We start from the raw sequence: 20,714 nt of genomic DNA, 5'->3' as shown, positions 1-20,714 counted from the left end.
ATTTCAAATGTAGTGGGAACAATAAATATTCAATTCCAAATCAAAGCATTGACACATTTTATCAAGTCTGCGTTATTCTTTTACAGGATGGAAAGAAAAGGGATATTAATCTGTTAAAAAAATAGCAGTGTGGACCTTTTTCTCTTCAAACTCAATATTTAGTTGCATAACCATTGTTTTTTGATAACTGCTGCACATCTGTATTGCATTGAGTCAACCAACTTCTGGCACCTAGAAACGGGTATTTCAGCCCAGGATGAGGGGTTGAGCCCAGGGGATTGAGCTGGCCACTCCATTACCTCAATCCTTTTTGTCTGGAACCAAGATGTTGCTCGCTTACTCGTGTGTTTGGGATCATTGTCTTGTTGAAACACCAATTTCAGCGGCATTTCCTCTTCGGCATAGAGCAAAATAATCTCTTCAAGTATTTTTATATATTCAATCTGATCCATGATCCCTGGTGTGCGATAAATAGGCCCAACACCGTAGTATGAAAAACATCCCCATACCATGATTTTTGCACTACCATGCTTCACTGTCTTCACAGTGTACTGTAGCTTGAATTCAGTACCCGCGGGTTGCCTGGCACACTGTCGATGAGCACTAGACCCGAAAAGGAAATTTACTCTCATCAGTCCACAGAATGTTACGCCATTTCTCTTTGGGCCAATCGATGTGTTCTTTGGCAAATTGGAACTGATTCTGCACATGCCATTTTTTTCAACAATGGTGCTTTACGGAGGCTTTTTGCTGATAGCTTAGCTTCGATCGAATGTCTTTTGACTGTAACAGTACTTACAGGTAAATTCAGATCATCTTTGATCTTTCTGGAGGTGATGATTGGCTAAATCTTTGCCATTCTGACTGTTCTTCGACCCATTTTAACAGTAGTTGCTCCTTTACTTCCACATGTTTCGGGTTTTTGTTGCAATTTTAAAGCATTTGAGGTCATTTTAGCGGAGCATCCTATATTTTGCTGCACTTCCCCTGCAGATTTCCCCTCCCAATCAACTTTTGAATCAAATTATGTTGTTTCTCCAACAATGTTTGGAACGGACCATTTTACTTTGCAATTCAGAAGGAAATATGTTTTATAACAATGTGTGAAACATTTGCTTCCCTACTTCCTCAATAAATGACAATTAATGACACCTGTTTTTTCACATAATTAATCAATTCTCTAATTAAACTAATTCAACTTCATATTTTGAACACACCCTTTCAATGAATGAGTCAATGTGTTTGTTAACATTAGATAATGCATTATGAAATAACATGAACGATCAAAACTGTATTTTATTAACTAATATTAACCAAAATTAATAAATGCTGTAACAAATATATTGTTAATTGTTTGTTCATGATACCTAATGCATTATCTAATATTTTGTTTCCATATTTTTGAACTTATGTCATCTGCCTATAATTGGCCTACAGTTCACACACTCATTTTCAAATTGAATTCGTCAATCAGTCTGAGATCAATTTATTATAAGGTCTTTTCTAAGGACGCGTCAGTGTACACCTGCATCACACTTTAGTGCTTCAGATACTTTTGCTGTGCCTCGGTTGCGTCGTACCATAAACACTGTTTTTAGGTTGCAGTGTCAAGATAAACATAGTTTGAAACTTAGAAAAACACATCTTGAGATCCCTGCGTTAGTATTTGCACTCCATCAGCAGTGTTTGAATGCAAGAATGTGTTTTCATCTTGTGTTGTCTGTTGTTGGATTAGTGTGGTTTGTTCTCTGTCTGTTCGAGCTGCTTGTTGCCCAAAAGCAGAAGTTTAGCTTACTGCCCCCTGCTGAAAACAGGTGGTACTTCAAGCTTGAATTGCTCAGATGGAAGGAAAGTTCCTTGTCACAGTACGGAGACATGATATATTGTGTTAATTTATACAGCGTTTTTTTTATATATAATTATATAAAGAGTGTGCGTGTGTAAACACAATAAAATCTACTATTTGTCTATGATATAAGAAAACTTGTGTGTGTTTGGATTTTCTACACATTCGCCAGTGTGTAATGTATGTTTCCTATGTGTATGTTATCAGACTATCATCTGGGGTTCAAGGCTCTGTCTAGATCCTCTACATTCACTCGGGTCTCAGTTCAGTTCATCTATTTTCAGCCTGTCCATCAAATCTGGGCTCACTCTCAAGGCTGCGAACATTGCATTCCATTCTCCTCTATTTCTGTTTACTCTCTCTTTTTTTTTCATCACTGTGTCTCCGGCTAATCTGATGTTGTTTTTTTTGTTTATTTATGATATAGGGTTACACGGCAAAATATTTTTTCTTATTGAGTATTTTTGTCTTGTTTTCCAGTAATAATCTACATTATTAAAACAAGACAAAGTGACTTGCGTATAAAAATGACAAGATATGTTTAGTAATGTTCATGCTTATATGGTCATATATATATATATATATATATATATATATATATATACTACTTGTCAGTGGGGTAAGGGAAATAAACTTTATTCAGGGCAAAAACAAGTTATTTTCCCTTACCTCATTCAAGGTTATTTTCATGAACAAAAATCATTACTATGACAAAAACTGGCAGTGAAAAGATACTTTTGTAAACTAAAATAAAAAAAATGTCAAAGTCAAAAACTCAAATGAAACTATATATATGTGCACTACAGTACAAACTAAAACAAAATATTATAAAATACATTCGAAAATGACTTTTAACGTTTTGCTATTTTCAATCTATGTTGATATAATCTTATTTAAATAATCTCTTAGGCTTAATTTCTCAATGTAAGAACCGGTGAGCAGCCATCTGATTGACATGTAAAACAACCATACGTGATGTTTAGTAAAGTAATATCACACTCGTAATTGTGCTTTGTCACTATATCAGCAGGACTGTGATTCAGAAAGTCTGGTAAACTTGTATGCACCTGCATGCTCCAGAGATAGGATAGTGCACAGCAGATCATTGGCGTGATTCTAAGATGGCTCACGCGATACTCGTCTTAAACCAGCCGTCAACAGCAGATGCGCATCTTAGATGAGAAGCATATATAGTGCTTATAAAGCATAGGAGGTAAATCGGATGTTTCATCGTGATACGATCTTATATAGATTCTCTTGGCCTGCGATCCAATATTTGCAGATTCTTAAAAGTCTGCCTTAATTTTTATTAGATTCAGGGCCCTGCAATCGATATTCCGATATTATGTGCCTATTTTACACAATCAGTAAGACATTTTACCCTCAAATGCAACCAAAATATAATTTTATATTTTATTGAGCTCTCGGAAAAGTGCAAATTTAGTACCCACATTGAGACATCCACAACAAAATAAGGTAATTCAGATGTTGAAAAAATTATACATATAATAATATTAAGAAAACATCACACATAAGTGAAAGTCACATTTTAAATAACTGATCCTGTCACTGGAGCTCGGGTTTCGTGGGAAGCCTGGTTGAAGCACGCGTACAGAGAGCACAATTTGGATTCAAAGACCCCGTGCATATCTGTGTCCCACATGAATAGCGTATTTAGTGCTTATAAAGTGAAATTAATGTAATAGTGTAATGGAATGGAATGTCCTATTCCCACTACTTAGTAGGTCCTTGTGGTGGCGTGGTTACTCACCTCAGTCCGGGTGGTGGAGGACAAGTCTCCATTGCCTCCGCTTCTGAGACTGTCAATCTGCACATCTTATCTCGTGGCTCATTGTGCATGACACTGTGGAGACTCTCACCATGTGGAGGCTCATGCTACTCTCCGCAATCCACGCTCAACTTACCACGCACCCCATCGAGAGTGAGAACCAGTAATTGAGACCACAAGGAGGTTACCCCATGTGACTCTACCATGCAAAAATTTGGTTGCTTAGGAGACCTGACTGGATCACTCAGTACACCCTGGATTCGATCTCACACGACTCCTGGGATGGTAGTCAGCGTCAATGCTGATCTACCCAGGCCCCCAGAATAAATGTACATCTTAAAATAATGTCAGTATTGATATTAACATTGGATCGTTGGTTATTCGATCGGTGCATCGATCCAGATCAATGAATCATTACACCCCTAATAAAGCACAGAATGTGAGATGAATATAACTAATATCACCGCTTTGGTGGAAGATTTTCAACAGAAGAAATACCCTGGAGTCACTCCGGCTTCCTTCACCCGCCCTTCTTGTCACTTGAGTTTGCTGGATCTGAATTTCCTCAGCCCACACCCTGCTTCTTGATAACTCCGCTCTCCCTGGCCGACCCACAAGCTTCTCATGCAAGGTGCCTCATAAGCTGATAAGAGTTCAAAAGAGCAGCGCTATCTGTAATTGCCTTTCTCTTTCTCTGTGATTATTACTGATATCCTTCTTTTGGCTTTGGGATGTTAACTATTAATTGATTTCATTACTGCAATTGAAGAGAGACTAGCCAGACAACATTTTCTAGAAACCACACTAAAGCGGCAGATTCAATTTTGTTATGTCTGCTCACAATTATACATTTAGATTCCTATTCTTATTCTTAGCACAGCAGTTTTGTGTTTTAAATTAAAGTTTTGTGTTTGTTTTCAAATCTTGAATTTGTTGTTTTTTCTCCTTCAGGTGTTCAGTGGTAAGAGACCAGATGGAGATTTTAATCCCCAGCCAGCCAGTACGTTCCGGAAACTTTCCCCCACGCCGCCTCCGGTGGATGGCCAGCAACAGGCTCTCACCTGCCTTATCAGTGAGAAGGACCTGGCCCTCTATGAAAAACTGGGCGACGGCTCCTTTGGTGTGGTCAAGCGTGGAGAGTGGTTCACGCCAAACGGGAAAGTGGTGAGTGGATGAGAAGTGAAAGAATTGAAGTGTTTGGAAAAACAGAGGGGGCATTGTTAAAAACATAAGCTTTGCAGATGCAAAATGTAGGCACCTCCTCATTTACGTACTGGGACAGATTCAGGATAAGGATTCAGGCTGTGCTGTTGATTTATTTTGAAATATGTGCTAAACATCATGACACACACACACAAACACTAATGTCTGAAACACATTTTTGGCAGGAACATTGTTTGTCGCACTCAGAACCCTAGATCAGCACAAGATTAGCTTTCAGACACTTTGTAACTACGGTCCCACCTTTCCCTTCAAATGTTCCAGGGCTCCATGTGTACATCCTGTTTCAGATCTGATCTCTGTGTGTCATTGTAGCAGCTGCGATCTCAAGAGGAGGCTGGTGGGAGATGGCCTCTAATAGCCTGATGAGGGTTCAGATGTCATGTGAACTGAGCTGGAGGCTGTAGTGATAGTGCATGTTGCTTACCAAAGGGTTCTTTGCACATGTTACACAAATGGGAACATCTTTCCTTTGGCCATCTGTGCCAATCAAACACTGATTTATTGCGCTATACTGAATAAAATTATTGTGTAGTACAAGATGTATGTAAACCTCCTGTTGTTTTGATGCATGTTATGTTCTGTCATTGTTATTGCTAAGGCAAGGATCAGTGTGCACACTCCTGCGACTAGCCCCCACTTGTCACAGAGGCTACGACAGAATACAAAGCTGTTTGAAATATGGCCGACTAGTTGTCAGGTGTGCACACTGTCCTGAGTTGCGAGAACTCTGTAATGACCAAAAGCCAATGAAATGCAGAGAACACAAGAGGAGATCAATGTATTGGGAAGCAGGAAACGATTAGAATAATTCGAAAATAAAATTAAAACTAGGCCTTTCGTGATTATTAAATAACCATCTGATCTAACCGCGGTTATTTGAGACAACCGCGATTATTTGGCAGTCTAATTCCAACACATTTTAATGCCCAAATAATGGAATTTTAAGCGAATATACTGTATAAATGCCATGAAGGCCACATTTGTGTGCCATTCAGTTGAACTCCTAGTCCGATCGTCACTGAGCCGCACTGCGGACGCCAACCAACTCCTGTTTCGGAAGACCGCATGAAGAGCCTCTGGCTCTCTGATGCGCACACTGTCAGCAGAGGCTCGTGCCAAACTCACGCAAAAATATGAACGAACAAAAATAAACTGTGACAGTGAACGCAAAGGGCTTCAGTTTCACTTTAATCCATCGTGTTATGGCAAATATTTCTGGTTCATACACGTGGTAACCCAGAGGAAATGCACGTTTACCTCTGTGGAGTGATGAAATGATGAAAAGAAATCTCAAAGGTTTTGTGTCATGATAAATAAGGGCTTGTTTGTTTAATCAGAGCATTAAAATAACATGAAAATGAAGAAATTGGGATATTTTACTATTGCATAATATAATCAAATATTATATAAATAAAATATATGTAAACATTTTATATATATATATGTATGTATGTATGTATGTATGTATGTATGTATGTCTGTCTGTCTGTCTGTCTGTCTGTATGTGTATGTATGTATGTATGTATGTGTGTGTATATATATATATATATATATATATATATATATATATATATATATATATATATATATATATATATAAAATGTACAATCAATTAGTTAAAAAAAACAACTGTGTAAATGTAAAATTGACAAACTAAAGATGACAAAAAAGACATATTTTACATATTTGAAAATATTTTGATATTTAAAACTTAATTTATTGACATATCCCTGTTTTATTTTTTATTTATATTTTTCAAGTTAAATGTGTAAAATGACTTCTTAAGATGTATGAAGCACACATACATAAAACCTCATACCTTAAGAAATATGACAATTTATATGATAATTAATCGTGAAAGCCCTTAAAAAGACAATTAATCACCATAGCCATAAAATAGACAATTAATTGCCATAATCGCAGTTATTTGTTTGACAATTAATCATCAGCCAAATTTCATAATCGTGACAGCCCTAATTAAACCTCACGCACATTTCACGAACTTCTCGCTTTTCCGCGCTTTGTGCAAATAAGTGCAATAAACGGCCGCCAGCTCTTTTTTGATATTTGCTGAGATCTTATCATGAATACATTCTCCTTGCTATGTGTGCATGTTTGTGAAATTATTTCAGTATTGTATCTTTAAGTGCACTAGCATTGTGGTGGAAATGTTTGCATGGTCAAGTACAACTGACATTTTCTTCAGAAAATAAAACAATTAGTAATGCGGATGGGTCTGGTCATAATTTAGCTTGAAATAACCTGCGTTATTTCCTAAAAATGTGAGATGGAACTACAGGGAATAATGTTGTTCTGTTATTGTACTCTGTACTCCAAAGACCAGTAACAGTGTAATTGCAGGTCTCAGAGGGGGTCATTAGCATGTGTGTGTGTGGCAAGGTTATTATAGTTTAGCATTTTCAAATCAGTTTTTATTTTCTATCTTTTTCAAATTTGCTATTAATTTCAGTTTAGTTTTTGTTAGTTTTGTTAATGATTTTGTTAGTTTAATTTCAAAACACATTTCTATTTCGTTTTTATATATTTTAGTTTCAGCTTTAGTAATTATAGTTTTGAGAGTTAACAGAACACTTCCCGAGTGTAGACCAAAGCAAGACGTTTGAATTTAAGCTTGGCAAACTTACTAAATACACTTAAAATTTGCACAGTTTACTTGGACTCAGCATACTTGTGCATAATAACAGTAACATAATGGTCAAAGTCACAAAGAACAAAACAAAAGCAATTCAAAAGCATAAAAGTTAAATGTTTGAAAATTTCAAATGAACTCAAATTCATGTTAAACATAAACTCTTGTTAACTGTTGATGCTCAATGTACCGACTGCGAGCTCAGTCACTTTTATATGTTTACATTTACTGCATGCGATATGATGCTTGTCTCGTATAATCTTGAACTCCGTGGTCGTCTGTTAAATATAGTATGTTATCCATTCAACTACAAAGCCAGAAGCCGCTGCAGTGCAGAAATGATCCAAATATGAACATCAGAGACCACATGAACAGACTTCCTCATTTGGATCTATACGTATAAACTCTGTGTAAAGCGAAAAACACATTTTTAGTCTGATGTAAGATGTAATGAATATAGGGCTGCAACTTACGTTTATTTTGTTAATGGATTAATCTAACGATTATTACACAATTATACGACTATTCTGTGATTATTGCAACGATTAATCATTAGCTCTTAACCGAATTAAAGGGAAAAATACTTTTTATAAATTTAATTCAGTAAAGAAATTTACTGCAAAATTTACTGTTGCAGTGTATAATGGGGTGAAGACTTCCTCTCTCACCTTTCTGTTCACATCAATCCATCTTTAACTCACAAAAAAAAACCTCTCTCATATTAATAAAGCTGCTTATTGCCAAATGTTCTTCATGATAAGAAATGCACAGTGACTTATATTATGATTAAATAAGTTGCGAGCCAATACGTTATTATCTAGCTGCATTAAGCGTGTGCGTTTGAGGGAGGAGCGTCCCCGTGACAGAGTGTGCATCAGCCAGATGCAGTTTCAGTCTCTCCCCCTCAGATCGGGACATTCGCTCAACTCATAGAAGAGGCGCTGACCGCACAGAAAAATGCATGTTTTGGACTTCCTAATTACATGATCTGCTTGAATATGATTTGAACTTCAATAAATCTATAACGCATTAAATATAACTGTATTTAAGATGTAACGTCGGGGTGTTTCCTTTAAATACGCTTGACACTCAAGTTTTCCTTCAGTGGAGCGGAGCAGCAGCTCCTGCTCCACTTATTCCACAACGAGAGTGCTTCTGTATTTACTTTGTATTTTTGTATTATAATTCCCTCATACTTTGCGATCTATATCACCTGAAGCTTTTTGGAAAGTTTAAAGTTGAGCTGTGTAATTCTTCCTCTCTTAAGTCAAGTGCGATCTGCAGTTCTGCTCTCATCATTAGAGATTAAAGTGATCTCATGTTAAATTAAATTAGATCAAACCTTTTTCTCGACAATTTTTATTGTCCACATTGTTGATAATGTCGACTAATCATTTCAGACCTAAATGAATATATAGATGACTACAAAAAGTATGGTCTGTCAATATTTTCCAAGCGATCGCTGGTATTTGTATAAGTTTTTTGAACAGTTCTGGATCTGGCACTGGACTCAGGCTGCAAATTCTAGAAATATTATGCTTCCTGCTTCATTCTATGAATGAAACATACATGAAATCAGTAAATGAAGCTGTTATAATTAGGGATGCACCGATACCACTTTTTCTCTTCCGATATTGGAAATCTCATTATCTCCCGATCCGATACCAGTGTTGTTATATTACATAATTAGTTTAGAATATCTTTACATTATTGTGTGGAACTAATTGGGTGCGCTCGTAAAGAAACACAAACCTCTAACAACAAATTATTTCAATATAAATGTATAGCTTATTAAGAAACACTTTATTATTAACTAGTATACTGGATAATGTAGCAGCAAAATTAACAGTAATTCCAGTATAATTAATCAGTAAATGTGCTTTTTTGCAAAACAAATTCAGCTTGTATCTGGACTTTAAAGGATTCAGATTTCTTTTTTGTTCAATTTGGTTGTGAGATATCAGCTCACTTTTCATTCACACAGTTATTTTTTTGGAACCCATTCAACTTAAATATTATTATAAATATAAAAACAAATTATAATAATATATTATAATAGTAATATATAGTAATATATCTCAATCATGCACCTTTAACTTATAAACTCTCACCCTTTTATTTTGACATTCTGAAATCTCCAGGAAGTCCTGTAAGTGTGTCTGTTTGTAGGCAAGTTCACAGTAGTTTAATTCGCTTCTCATTCAAATTCTGGTCAAATGCACCTCCGGCACACTTCTAAATGCATATTATAAGTGAACCGAACTATTGAGCATGTATATCTGAGATGTTGTTTGTGAGTAGTGCTCAAATATTGTGTACCGCGTGAAGGCTAAAAAATAGCCACGCGCGTGTGTGCGTGTCAGAGAAGTACCATTCAATAACACGCTGGAGCTGCTAGTGCATATTTACTTATTAAACACAGCCTTTTGTGATTCACAGAGCTATTGCACGTCTTCAAGTGGCTTTGATTAAAATGCTCAAGTCATATGAACTACTTTAATTGTGTTTTTATGGTTCTTTTATGTTTTTGAGCTTGACAGTAACTAACACACAGTATCGGATTAGGATCGGACTCGTCAGACCTATACCCGATCCGTCTAAACCCTTCAGTATCGGAGCCGATACCGATCCAGGTATCGGATCGGTGCATCCCTAGTTATAATAACTTGATGATGATTGAAAGATATTTGTATTAGATTATGTGTAATTTGTAGGGATGCACCGAAATTAAAATTCTGGGCCGAAACCGAAACTGAAAATCCAGGATGCACTTGGCCGAAAACCGAAACCGCAATTTACATTTTTTTTTTTTTTTACCTATTTAAGAAAAACAAAAATAATAATTTGTGTATAATTGTATTAATATTATACATTATTATATGGATAATATAATATACAATATTATATTATCCATATACACCACCGTGCCTATAATATACAATATTATAGGCACGGTGGTGCAGCGGTTAGCACTGTCGCCTCACAGCAAGAAGGTCGTGGGTTCAAACCCTGGTTGCCCCGGCCTTTCTGTGTGGAGTTTGCATGTTCTCCCTGTGTCTGCGTGGGTTCTCTCCGGTACTCGGCTTCCTCCCACCATCCAAAAGACATGCAGGCTAGGTTAATTGGTGTCTCCAAAAAAATTGCCCTAGGTGTGGATGTGGATGTGGAGGTGAGTGTGAGTGTGAGTGTATGTCTGTCTATGTGTGGCCCTGCGATGGACTGGCGACCTGTCCAGGGTGTCCCCCACCTTTCGCCCAATGTTAGCTGGAATAGGCTCCAGCCCCCTGCGACCCTGTACACAGGATAAGCGGTTGCCGATGGATGGATGGATGGATGGATGGATGGTAACACCAATATTGGACAAAAAATATATTAAAACATTATTAAATATTATTCTTCATTCAGTTCTGTAAAAATCAAATTTTACAGATTTTATTAACAATTATCCAAATAATGTAAAGTTTTAGAAAACTATTATATGCAAAACAACAGTCAAGTAATGAACTTAGCTAACATCTTTGAAAAAGTTTAAATATGCAACAGTAATTTTAATTGAAACAAAAGGCAGAACACAGAATGGCAGAGGGCCTCTATTCCACTGATCTATATATAACTATAATATATAATTATATATATAGATCAGTGCTCTATTCTGTTTATGTAAACGTATGTACACTAAGTGAAAATGATTGTGCAAAACAACAGTGCAAAACAGCAGTAATTGAACTAAATCCAACCTCAACTGTAAACGACAGATGTATCCTCGAGTGAAGAACAAGTGTAATGTAATTGCTATACACATCATATTGGACTGCTTTCTATTTAAGTACAAGTGACAGGTTTCTCTTCAAGAACAAAAGTTGCTAAACGTTCTGACAGTCTCTCCTGTCAGAAAGCTCATCAAGAACATGAGATGCTGCACTGCACAGTCTCTCACTCTCTGTGCTGTGCTTGGGCAGATAAATACCTGTGCGCAGTCTGCGCAAGCAAAGGAAAGCGGTCTTTGTTTATGCGACCGTAGTCAAGGGGATTGTAGCTTCTGGCGTAGTTCAGCTACATACGTCTCAAGTTGTGGTGTAGCTGCGCTAGTTGTGGCACTGCTGTGGATCGGGGCGCTTTCCTGTAGAATCTCTTGCTGTACTCTGTATATATTTATCTTGAAAGTTCTGCTGAACAAACACTGCAGATCACAAATGTGATGTCCTTATCAGAAACTTTGTAGAATTTCCACACCATTGACATGATCGGCCTTTGTTTGGTAGCGCCGTGATAAGGGCTAGATCGATCCAGAGTGAAATCAGAGCACTGAGGGGTGGGGCAAGGAGGTATATATTTTCGGCCTTTTTGCTCATATTTTCGGCGGCCGAAATTTCGGTGCATCCCTAGTAATTTGTCATATTTACATGAGCTAACGCTAACACTCTAGTGCCTTTGCCATAGTATTGCACCTGTTACCCCAGTATGCCAGCCTTCGCCACAGTAGGACCTGAATCCGCAGGAAACCGCACATCTGGGTTTTTTTGAGCAGCAGATTTCAATGGTGGAAATAGGCAGTACTGCATTTTTAATAATCTTTTAAGCTTTGTAGTCTGTTAATGTTAATAAATGTTATTATAAAGGAATATCTATAGTTTGCAGCAAAGAAATTATGTTCTTTTGTGAATTATTTGCAAAACTATTTTAAACAATGAGCCTGTATCATTATGCCGGACATGTAACAGGTTGATGAATACATATCGTCACGTTTAACATGCCTCTAAAGCCTTAGAATTTGTGTACTTAGAAAAGAAAACTACCATCAGACATACAATATGTGTCTTAACTGCTTAAATTATTCACCCACATACAATAATAAATAATATTTTTACCTAATATGATCATATTCCTTATCAAAACGTAATAACAGGCATTTTTGATAGAACAGTATTATTTACTGCATTCAAAATAAATGCAAAGACATCATTTTAGCAGTATGATGTTATTTTTACAAACAGTAGTCCATGTGCTGCTGTGGTGGAGACGGGATCTGTACCTCCTGTTACATGTTGTCATATAACATCATCATTAGATTATATTTGACCTCATATCTGTCACAGCGACAGCACTTTGGAAATTAAAAACAGCAGTGTTTGTGTGTGTAAACAGTAACTTCACCATTCAAGATCATGAAATTTTGTTTTATACTTGTTTTTAAATAAAGACTTGTCATCTTCATATATCAGTCTTATATGCCACATGTGCATTACATGACATGAGAATTTGTATTTTATTTCAGTTAGTTTTTTAATAAATGCTGTTAGTTTCGTGTAGTTTTAGTTTTTCATTTATTTTGAAATATTTATTTTATTTCAGTTTATGAAAATGTTTTTAATCAATAATTTTCATTTCAGTTTTAGTTTATGAAAATAACCCTGGTGTGTGGAGGATTGTAATGTGTATAGGTCAGTCCAGCTGCTGACAGCTCTCCCCAGCAAAGACGGATGCCTTGGCCCTTAAATACAGATACAGGGTTTTTTTTTTTTTTGGCAGAATGGAGATATTGTGAAATTGTCTTAATATTATGATTATATTTTAGTCTAGAGTTTCATTCTCTCAACATGTCCTCCTCAGCTTAATGTGGCAGTGAAGTGTTTGAAGACAGACGTGCTTAACCAGCCAGATGCTCTGGACGACTTCATCCGGGAGGTCAATGCCATGCACTCTCTTGACCACCAGAACCTCATCCGTCTCTATGGAGTCATTCTCACACACCCCATGAAGATGGTGAGTGTGTATGTGTGTGTGCACCCTCATCTAAATCAAATTTGTGGCAAAGACAGGGTGCTAAAATATCAAGGTCTTGAGAAGGGAGGGGGTGGGCTAAAATAAGGCCTGACATTTGTGTGCTCTCTCAGACTATTCGTGATTGGCAGTGTTCATTGTCTCCGATGGCAAGATGCTTCTTGTCGGGTTACTTTTTCAATAGTTATGAAATGAAATTGAATATGCTCTCCTCTTCTCCCCCTTGCTTTTCTACCCTCCATGTCCCATCTATCTTTCTCTCTCTAAGGTGACTGAGCTTGCACCTCTGGGCTCAATGCTAGATCGTTTGCGAAAGAACCTAGGCCATTTCCTCATTTCCACCTTGTGTCAGTACGCCATCCAGATTTCCAATGGCATGGCTTACCTAGAGTCCAAACGCTTCATCCACCGAGATCTCGCCGCCAGAAACATCTTGCTGGCTTCCAGTGAGCTGGTTAAAATAGGAGACTTTGGACTGATGAGGGCGCTGCCCAAGAATAATGATCATTACGTCATGCAAGAGCATCGCAAAGTCCCTTTTGCCTGGTGAGATGATGGGTTGAGGGGTAAGGGCTGGACTGTTTAAACTTGGTTGATTTCTGGCAAGCCAGAGCTCAGGATTCAGCTTGCAATTGTATGAGGTCATTGTTTGTGGCACCTGTTTTGAATAAATTAATTCTGCATGATCCTTATTTCATTTAGGTCTTTCATTTACAGGCATAATGTTCTGCTGATTTAATTTCTACATGCTGTGTATTTTTATTTTTTTTGCATGGGTTTTACCTAGGTGTGCCCCAGAGAGCCTGAAGACGCGCACGTTTTCTCATGCCACAGACATATGGATGTTTGGTGTGACACTTTGGGAGATGTTTACCTATGGCCAGGAGCCTTGGCTGGGCCTCAATGGTAGTCAGGTGCCTCCTTTTCATTCACTCACTTCCAGTCACTCATAAACACTGACCTAAATCAACCTAAGTAATTTAAATTAAAAAAATATCTGAAATTTGAGAACCTATTATCAGATGTGCTTCTATTTATTTGAACATGGTAAAATTAATTTACTGAGTGAGATGATATATCTCTGTGTTTGTGATAGATCCTCCACAAAATCGATAAGGAGGGTGAAAGACTGCCTAAACCAGAGGACTGTCCTCTGGACATCTATAATGTCATGATGCAATGTTGGGCTCAGAAAACAGATGACAGGCCCACCTTCGTGGCTCTAAGGGAGTTTCTAGTGGAGACCATGCCTACTGACATGAGGGCCCTGCAAGACTTTGATGAGCCTGACAAGCTTCAGATCCAGATGAATGATGTCATTACCATCATAGAGGGCAGGTGAGCCCTTACAATCATCTTCATGCTTATGTTGTTATTCTAAGGAAATGATTAGATCTGTCATACTTTTTATTTTTTCATTTATTTATTTTTTGTCAGGAATAACCAAATATAAATATGAACCCTCCAAACACGAAGAGCTTTTCCAGTTCTTCTGTCTAGAACAGGTGTCGGGAACCTATGGCTCGCGAGCCACAAGTTGCTCTTTGTTAAAAAAAAGTGGCTCACTGGGGATCTTTCACCTGATCATTTAAAACTTTCTAGAGATACTTTTCCAACAGAAAATGTGGGAGCGATTGCAAAGCTTGAAGTCAATTTGTGGCGAAGGACAAATCCCAGCTGCCTCCGCGTCTGAGACCATCAACCCGTGCATCTTATCATCATTCTAAAATGAACCACATTATTGCGACCACGAAGAGGTTACCCCATGTTACTCTACCCTCCCTAGCAACCACCTGGGATTCGAATTAGCAAACTAACGAACTCCAGGGGTGGTAGCGAGTGTCTTTAACAATGAGCTACATAGGCCCCCTAATGACACTGTTTTGATTTCCTTTCTCCAGAATTTGTCATACAGCCTACTCCTGGTGAACAAGTTTTCAAATGAACACCTGGCAAATGCAGATTTTTCATGCGTAGTGGTGGGTAATTTTGCTGATTTACCAGCCACTGTGGAGTCAGAGTATGTGAGTGGAGTGGAGCCGTATTTTTTTTTTACATCTTTCCTTCATGCCACCATGCCAAACACATGGTGAATTATTGCATTAAGGTCCTTTAACAGGGATTTTGCCTGTGATTAAGCATTAGTGGAGCGCTCTTATAGCGAGAGAAAACAATGATTCTACGATTTTTTTTTAAAAACCCACTCCTCGCTCCAGGCAAATTCATGCCGCTCCACTCCTCGCTCCGCTTCGACAACGCACCGCTCACATACTCTGTTTGGAGTGATATATGATATATAAGAAATTAGACACAAAGACGCACATTTGAAGAAACGTTTGAAGAACCAAATGCAGATATAAAAATAATAAGACACCTTGAACCTTTTTTTTTCTTTAGGCAGCATTAACTGCAATACAAACACATTTGATAAGAACGCACATTTGGCAACATTATTTTGGGAACACAGGGAAATGTATTAGGCTTTTTTTATTATGATTGTTATTATCTTGAAATGTATAATTGGCTTTTTGTAGACTATTAGTAATTTTTCACCTGTTTTCATTGACGGATGCTTGATGACAAATAGGGCTGTTGGAGACGGTAAATGTTTGGTTTTGCGGAGGAGGATATATAAGATTTTTTGATCACCATTATTTTAATAGCATTTTTCGTTTAGTTTAAAGTGTCATTTTAATTTATAAATGTCTTTTGTTTAAGTCTTTTGTGTTTCAATAAATAGATTTTATTTTTAAACAAAATCAATAAAGTAAAAACATTCACTGACCCTGGGCAGGGGTGTTGACGATATAATTGGATATCACAGTAATTGTTTTAAGGCGATTATCATTAACATATTTTTACATATTACCCATCCCTATCAGGAAGTTCACTTTTTCATGAACAAATGTCAAATTACATAATTGTATGGAGACCTGCACAAACATGTACTCAATTCCATATTGCAACATGTTACTTTTAATTGTTGCATTTTTTTATTTATTTTTTATTTTGTGTAGTATATGGGCACAATAAACATGTTATTTTATTGAAAATAGTAAATTATCAGTTTTTGCAATTAGAGATGTCCCGATCAGCTTTTTTGGATCCGATATTTAAATATTAAATATCTGCTGATACCAAGTCCCGATCAGATACTTGTATTTGCCAAGATAATAGAGATGTTTTTGTGTTTACAAAAATAACTAAGTAAACAAAGTAACTAAAAGATGTCTTCAGCTTAATGCATTTAACTTAGTGCAGCTAGCATTTTTTTTATAAAACTCACATATAAAATCAACTTCTACTTAGAATGGTGTAATATAGCTTATTTTAACTTTAATATTCAGGTACAAAACTAAATTACAAATCCAGTTTTGTATGGATGAATATAATCTTACTTACATTTACAAATGGTGTAATCAGCTTGACTTGAATAGTCACAACAAAACATTTATTCTATAAAAACTTCTTGCAATTACTCTAGAATGTGGTGTAAACAGTTACACTTGAACAAGCCCAAGTTCAACAATAATGAAGTCAATAAAACTAATTCAAAACATATTCCTTGCGTTGTCACACAAAATAGCAATTACTTGTTTATTTCCAACATGTTCAGCATCTCCTCGATGGCCTGTTTTACATAATCGGCTGTATGAGACCCACGAAACTGGTGTGCATTTAATACTGCACGCTTAATCAAACGGAGGAATCAATCCAGTTTGCAGAGAGGCTGAGCAATGACATGGGGCAAACGTCAGAGCTCCAAATGTTTGTTGTAAAACTAACTGCAGTCACATTATGTTTTAAATCACCTTGTGGGTTGTCATGAACCTTACTGTACAGCTCTGGTAAGGCGGTGTCGAGATGGCAGGGCATAGCGCGGATCCAAAAGCTCCAAAAGACGGCCAAAAACCTGCATTCTCTACCACAGAGATGGGCTGGTTGTCCAAAGCTATGAATTCAACCACTTTCTCTGTAATCATTTAGTTTTTTTCGCTCTCTCGATGATATTTTCCCTTCCTTTTAAAAGTTTTGTCCAGTGTTTGTTGCTTCGGCGCAGCAGCCTTTTCCTGTGATGTTTTAGTGAACTCGCCGTATTCCGTTTCATGCTTAGTTTTAAGATGTCGTATCAAAATGGTCGTATTGAACACATCTCTATTGCTACCGCCTTGCGAAACGATCGGATTGCAGATATTTGAAGTGGGTGTTGGGCAGTCTCCGCTTTCTTGTTTAAAATATTTCCACACTGCTGACATTTTGGCCACGGGGTTTTAATTCTTAGTTATTTGTCAGTTTACACTCTTCCACAAATTGTGCTCAGCTGACTAAATGATAGGAGTAAGGTGATCGGCTGTTTGTCGATCCCCGATCAGTTAAAAAATGCCCATATAGGCTCCGATGCAATACTTGGGATCGGGACATCCCTATGGCTCTTTCAAAACAATGCATCAACAAAAATTGAACAATTGGCTCCTTAGTGAAAAAAGACCCCTGCGCTAGAACATTCTCCATTTCTTCTGCAGGGCTGAGAACTACTGGTGGAGAGGTCAGAACAAGCGTACGCTGAAGGTTGGTCAGTTTCCCAGGAACACCGTCACATCAGTAGCGGGCCTCTCTGCCCATGACATAAGCCGTCCACTGAAGAACAGTTTCATCCACACGGGACATGGAGACAGTAACCCTCACCACTGCTGGGGCTTTCCTGACAGGATTGATGAGTGAGTTCCTTAAATGTTAACTCATACTGGCACTGTCTGTATCTTCACACTATTGCTCCTGGCAGGCTTTTCTGTGGTGGTTGAACGACATGGGTTTTTCAATGGCCGACACAAATTTCTAGAGAGCAGAGTGGCCAATACATAATTCAATTTAATCATAGCAAATAAGATATGTGCAAAACTGCTTAATTTAAATGAACACTCATTTTACAAAATATTTTTTCAAGTTTCACTAAAAAAATACAAATGGATGTGCACTATCCATTTACAACTATCCATGTTTGCTTTCTGTTTATTCTGTTAGCCAATCTAATGCTGATAAAATGGCTAAATCTTGTGCCCTGTTCCCGTTTCAGTGTTTCATGCCAAGATTTAGAGAATGTGGTGGCTGGGATAATGCCATATAAAATATGACACAAACATTTTTTATTATACCAAATGAGATTGATATTTACACAATATTTTAAATATTGTATACAATAAAAGTTCAAGTTCACTCATAAATAAAAAAAATACAAATGTGTTATTCTTTAGCAAGGCTCTCTATACATTTTCAAACTGTAATAATTGAGAGACATCAGTTTTTATCGATGAAGTGAATACAATATAATCCCTGGTTGATGTATCGGTCTGTCACTAGTTTGAATGTGTCTACTATATCACAGTCACATTGTTGGTTATGCACTGTCCACTCATAACATGTTCATTCTGTAATTCTGAATGCCCTGCTATCCTCCCACAGAACCATCTTTCTCTTTTATAATTGGCCTTCCACAATACTACTGCAAATTTTAATGATAATAAATACCTCTATAACCAGCTAGCTGCTGAAATACAGAGGAATTTGAGTATAATGTATTTTTAGTTTGTAGTGGGTATATATGAATAGCTGCTGCTGCAGTGATATAATACCCTCACCTATAAGATTAAATGTTGTGGGTCACACATTAGATGACAGATGCCTCTGTCATGGCCAATAAGTAAAGTGTCACATTCACTTATGTGGAGCCATGGCCCAAGTCTTTACACATGCCAACAGAATAAAAGCACTTTGCTTCATCAGCACAAGAGGGCAGTAGAACACAGCACACTATGTCACTTCCATAACCCTGATTTATCAACTGATAATGTCACAGCTGTAAATACCTCGATTAAACATCCAGTGAAATATATGTTTGTCGGTTAAAACCTGAAACGTCTTTGTATTACATTGGTTATACAGTGTTATCAAATCTTCAAATGGCAAGGTTCCAGAGCCTGGTTTTGTTGTAAACTTAAAAAAAAAAAAAAAAAAGAAAAAAAGGCTAAGATATGATATCATATATACACTGGTGGGCTGCTTCTGTTTTTCTGCTCCTTCTGCAGTCTATATCTTGGTAACCCAATGGATCCTCCAGATGTGCTGGGGCTTGACCTAAACTCTGCCAGACCAACACAGCTATCTGGACGCACTAAGAGTGAGCGAATGCTTTTCATTTACAACTGTCTGAACATTTGCATGTTTTCCATGATTGTGGGTACCCTGTGGAATAATATCATGTCATTTTTAAATTGTGTTCTAGGTCTGGAAGGGTCATGGAAATTAATAAAATCACGGTCATGGAAAGTCATAGAAATTTCTGTAGTGAATAAACAGTATATTTTCCTAGTTATGTTCTGCACTAAAAGCAAATCATTCTTTTGACTGTGTTCTTTTCAAAACATTTTTGAAACTGTCTGAATTTTTCATTAGCGGATCAGTCTGAATTATTATTATTTTTTAATCCTGATGCATGAATCACAAACAAACTACAACTTACTAAAGCAAAAATTGGTTTGGTGTTTTCAGTTCACTGCTTTTTTTAAGACAGGTCCTCGTGCATTGTGCTTCTTACCCACTTCTATTATGCTTTGTTCCTGTTTTTTCTTTTCCTACCCCCTAAACTTCTTTGCATATGCTCTGTCTCTCTCTCGCACTTGCTCGCTCACTCTGCAGAGGAGTCTCACCCTCGGCCCCCTCAGCCATCTTTGCTGGTTAAGAGTAAGTGTGGACCCTCAGTTCAGTTTAAGCACTGCTCATGCCCCCTCTGTTCACTCCTAGCACCCCTCCTCAAAGGTACAGCACATCTGTATTGTACAACTTTTTTTTTTTGCTTGCTCCCATTCATTTATACTCTCTCTTTTTTATTTGCTCCTGTTTTAAGCTCATTTTATCTGTTTGTTGTGTATTTGCTATGGTCTAACTGCTAGGAAAAGGCTCCTATGAGATCCTGTTGGGTGTATCGTTCATTTTTTCTTTTATGTGGAATACCCTAATGACAGTTTCCCATATTTTTACTCTAAAATAATTAGTCAGGAAAAATTATTCATTGTTGGCCACATGCACACTGCAGCTTGCAACAGTTGCCACTCTTCTGTGTGCTTAGTTCTGTTTGTACACACAGAGATCGGATATTTACGGATGTCAAAACTGCATTCAGACCCCTGGAGTCGCAAGTTCGAATCCAGGGCATTTGAGTGACTCCAGCCAGATCTCCTAAGCATCCAAATTTGCCAAAGTTGCTAGGGAGGGTAGAGTCACATGGGGGAACCTTCTCATTGTCATGATTAGGCCAAACTCCACATGCTGTGAGTCTCTGCGGTGTCAGGCACAGCGAGCCATGTGATTAGATGCGTGGATTGACGGTCTCAAAAGCGGAGGCAACTGAGACTTGTCCTCCACCACC

General features: G+C 37.5%; 1 protein-coding gene across 4 annotated transcripts in view; it reads left to right on the top strand.

Annotated features, from left to right (window-relative positions):
- Positions 1 to 20,714, top strand: part of tnk2b (tyrosine kinase, non-receptor, 2b) — a 117,897-nt gene that overhangs the window by 82,922 nt on the left and 14,261 nt on the right. For all 4 annotated transcript variants that reach the window (XR_007971277.1, XM_052134343.1, XM_052134344.1 and 1 more), the window contains 7 exons: positions 4,587 to 4,799; positions 13,121 to 13,273; positions 13,560 to 13,837; positions 14,079 to 14,205; positions 14,388 to 14,629; positions 17,815 to 18,009; positions 19,375 to 19,466. Coding sequence is in view for 3 of the 4 variants with exons in the window: in XM_052134343.1 (XP_051990303.1) it covers positions 4,587 to 4,799; positions 13,121 to 13,273; positions 13,560 to 13,837; positions 14,079 to 14,205; positions 14,388 to 14,629; positions 17,815 to 18,009; positions 19,375 to 19,466 (1,300 nt within the window). In the remaining variant the exon portion in view is untranslated. The remainder of the gene's footprint in view (positions 1 to 4,586; positions 4,800 to 13,120; positions 13,274 to 13,559; positions 13,838 to 14,078; positions 14,206 to 14,387; positions 14,630 to 17,814; positions 18,010 to 19,374; positions 19,467 to 20,714) is intronic.

The sequence above is a fragment of the Xyrauchen texanus genome, chromosome 9 (assembly GCF_025860055.1).
Source record: "Xyrauchen texanus isolate HMW12.3.18 chromosome 9, RBS_HiC_50CHRs, whole genome shotgun sequence".
Lineage (NCBI taxonomy): Eukaryota > Metazoa > Chordata > Actinopteri > Cypriniformes > Catostomidae > Xyrauchen > Xyrauchen texanus.
Note: the sequence above shows the minus strand (reverse complement) of the source record. Positions and strands in the feature narration are given on the sequence as shown.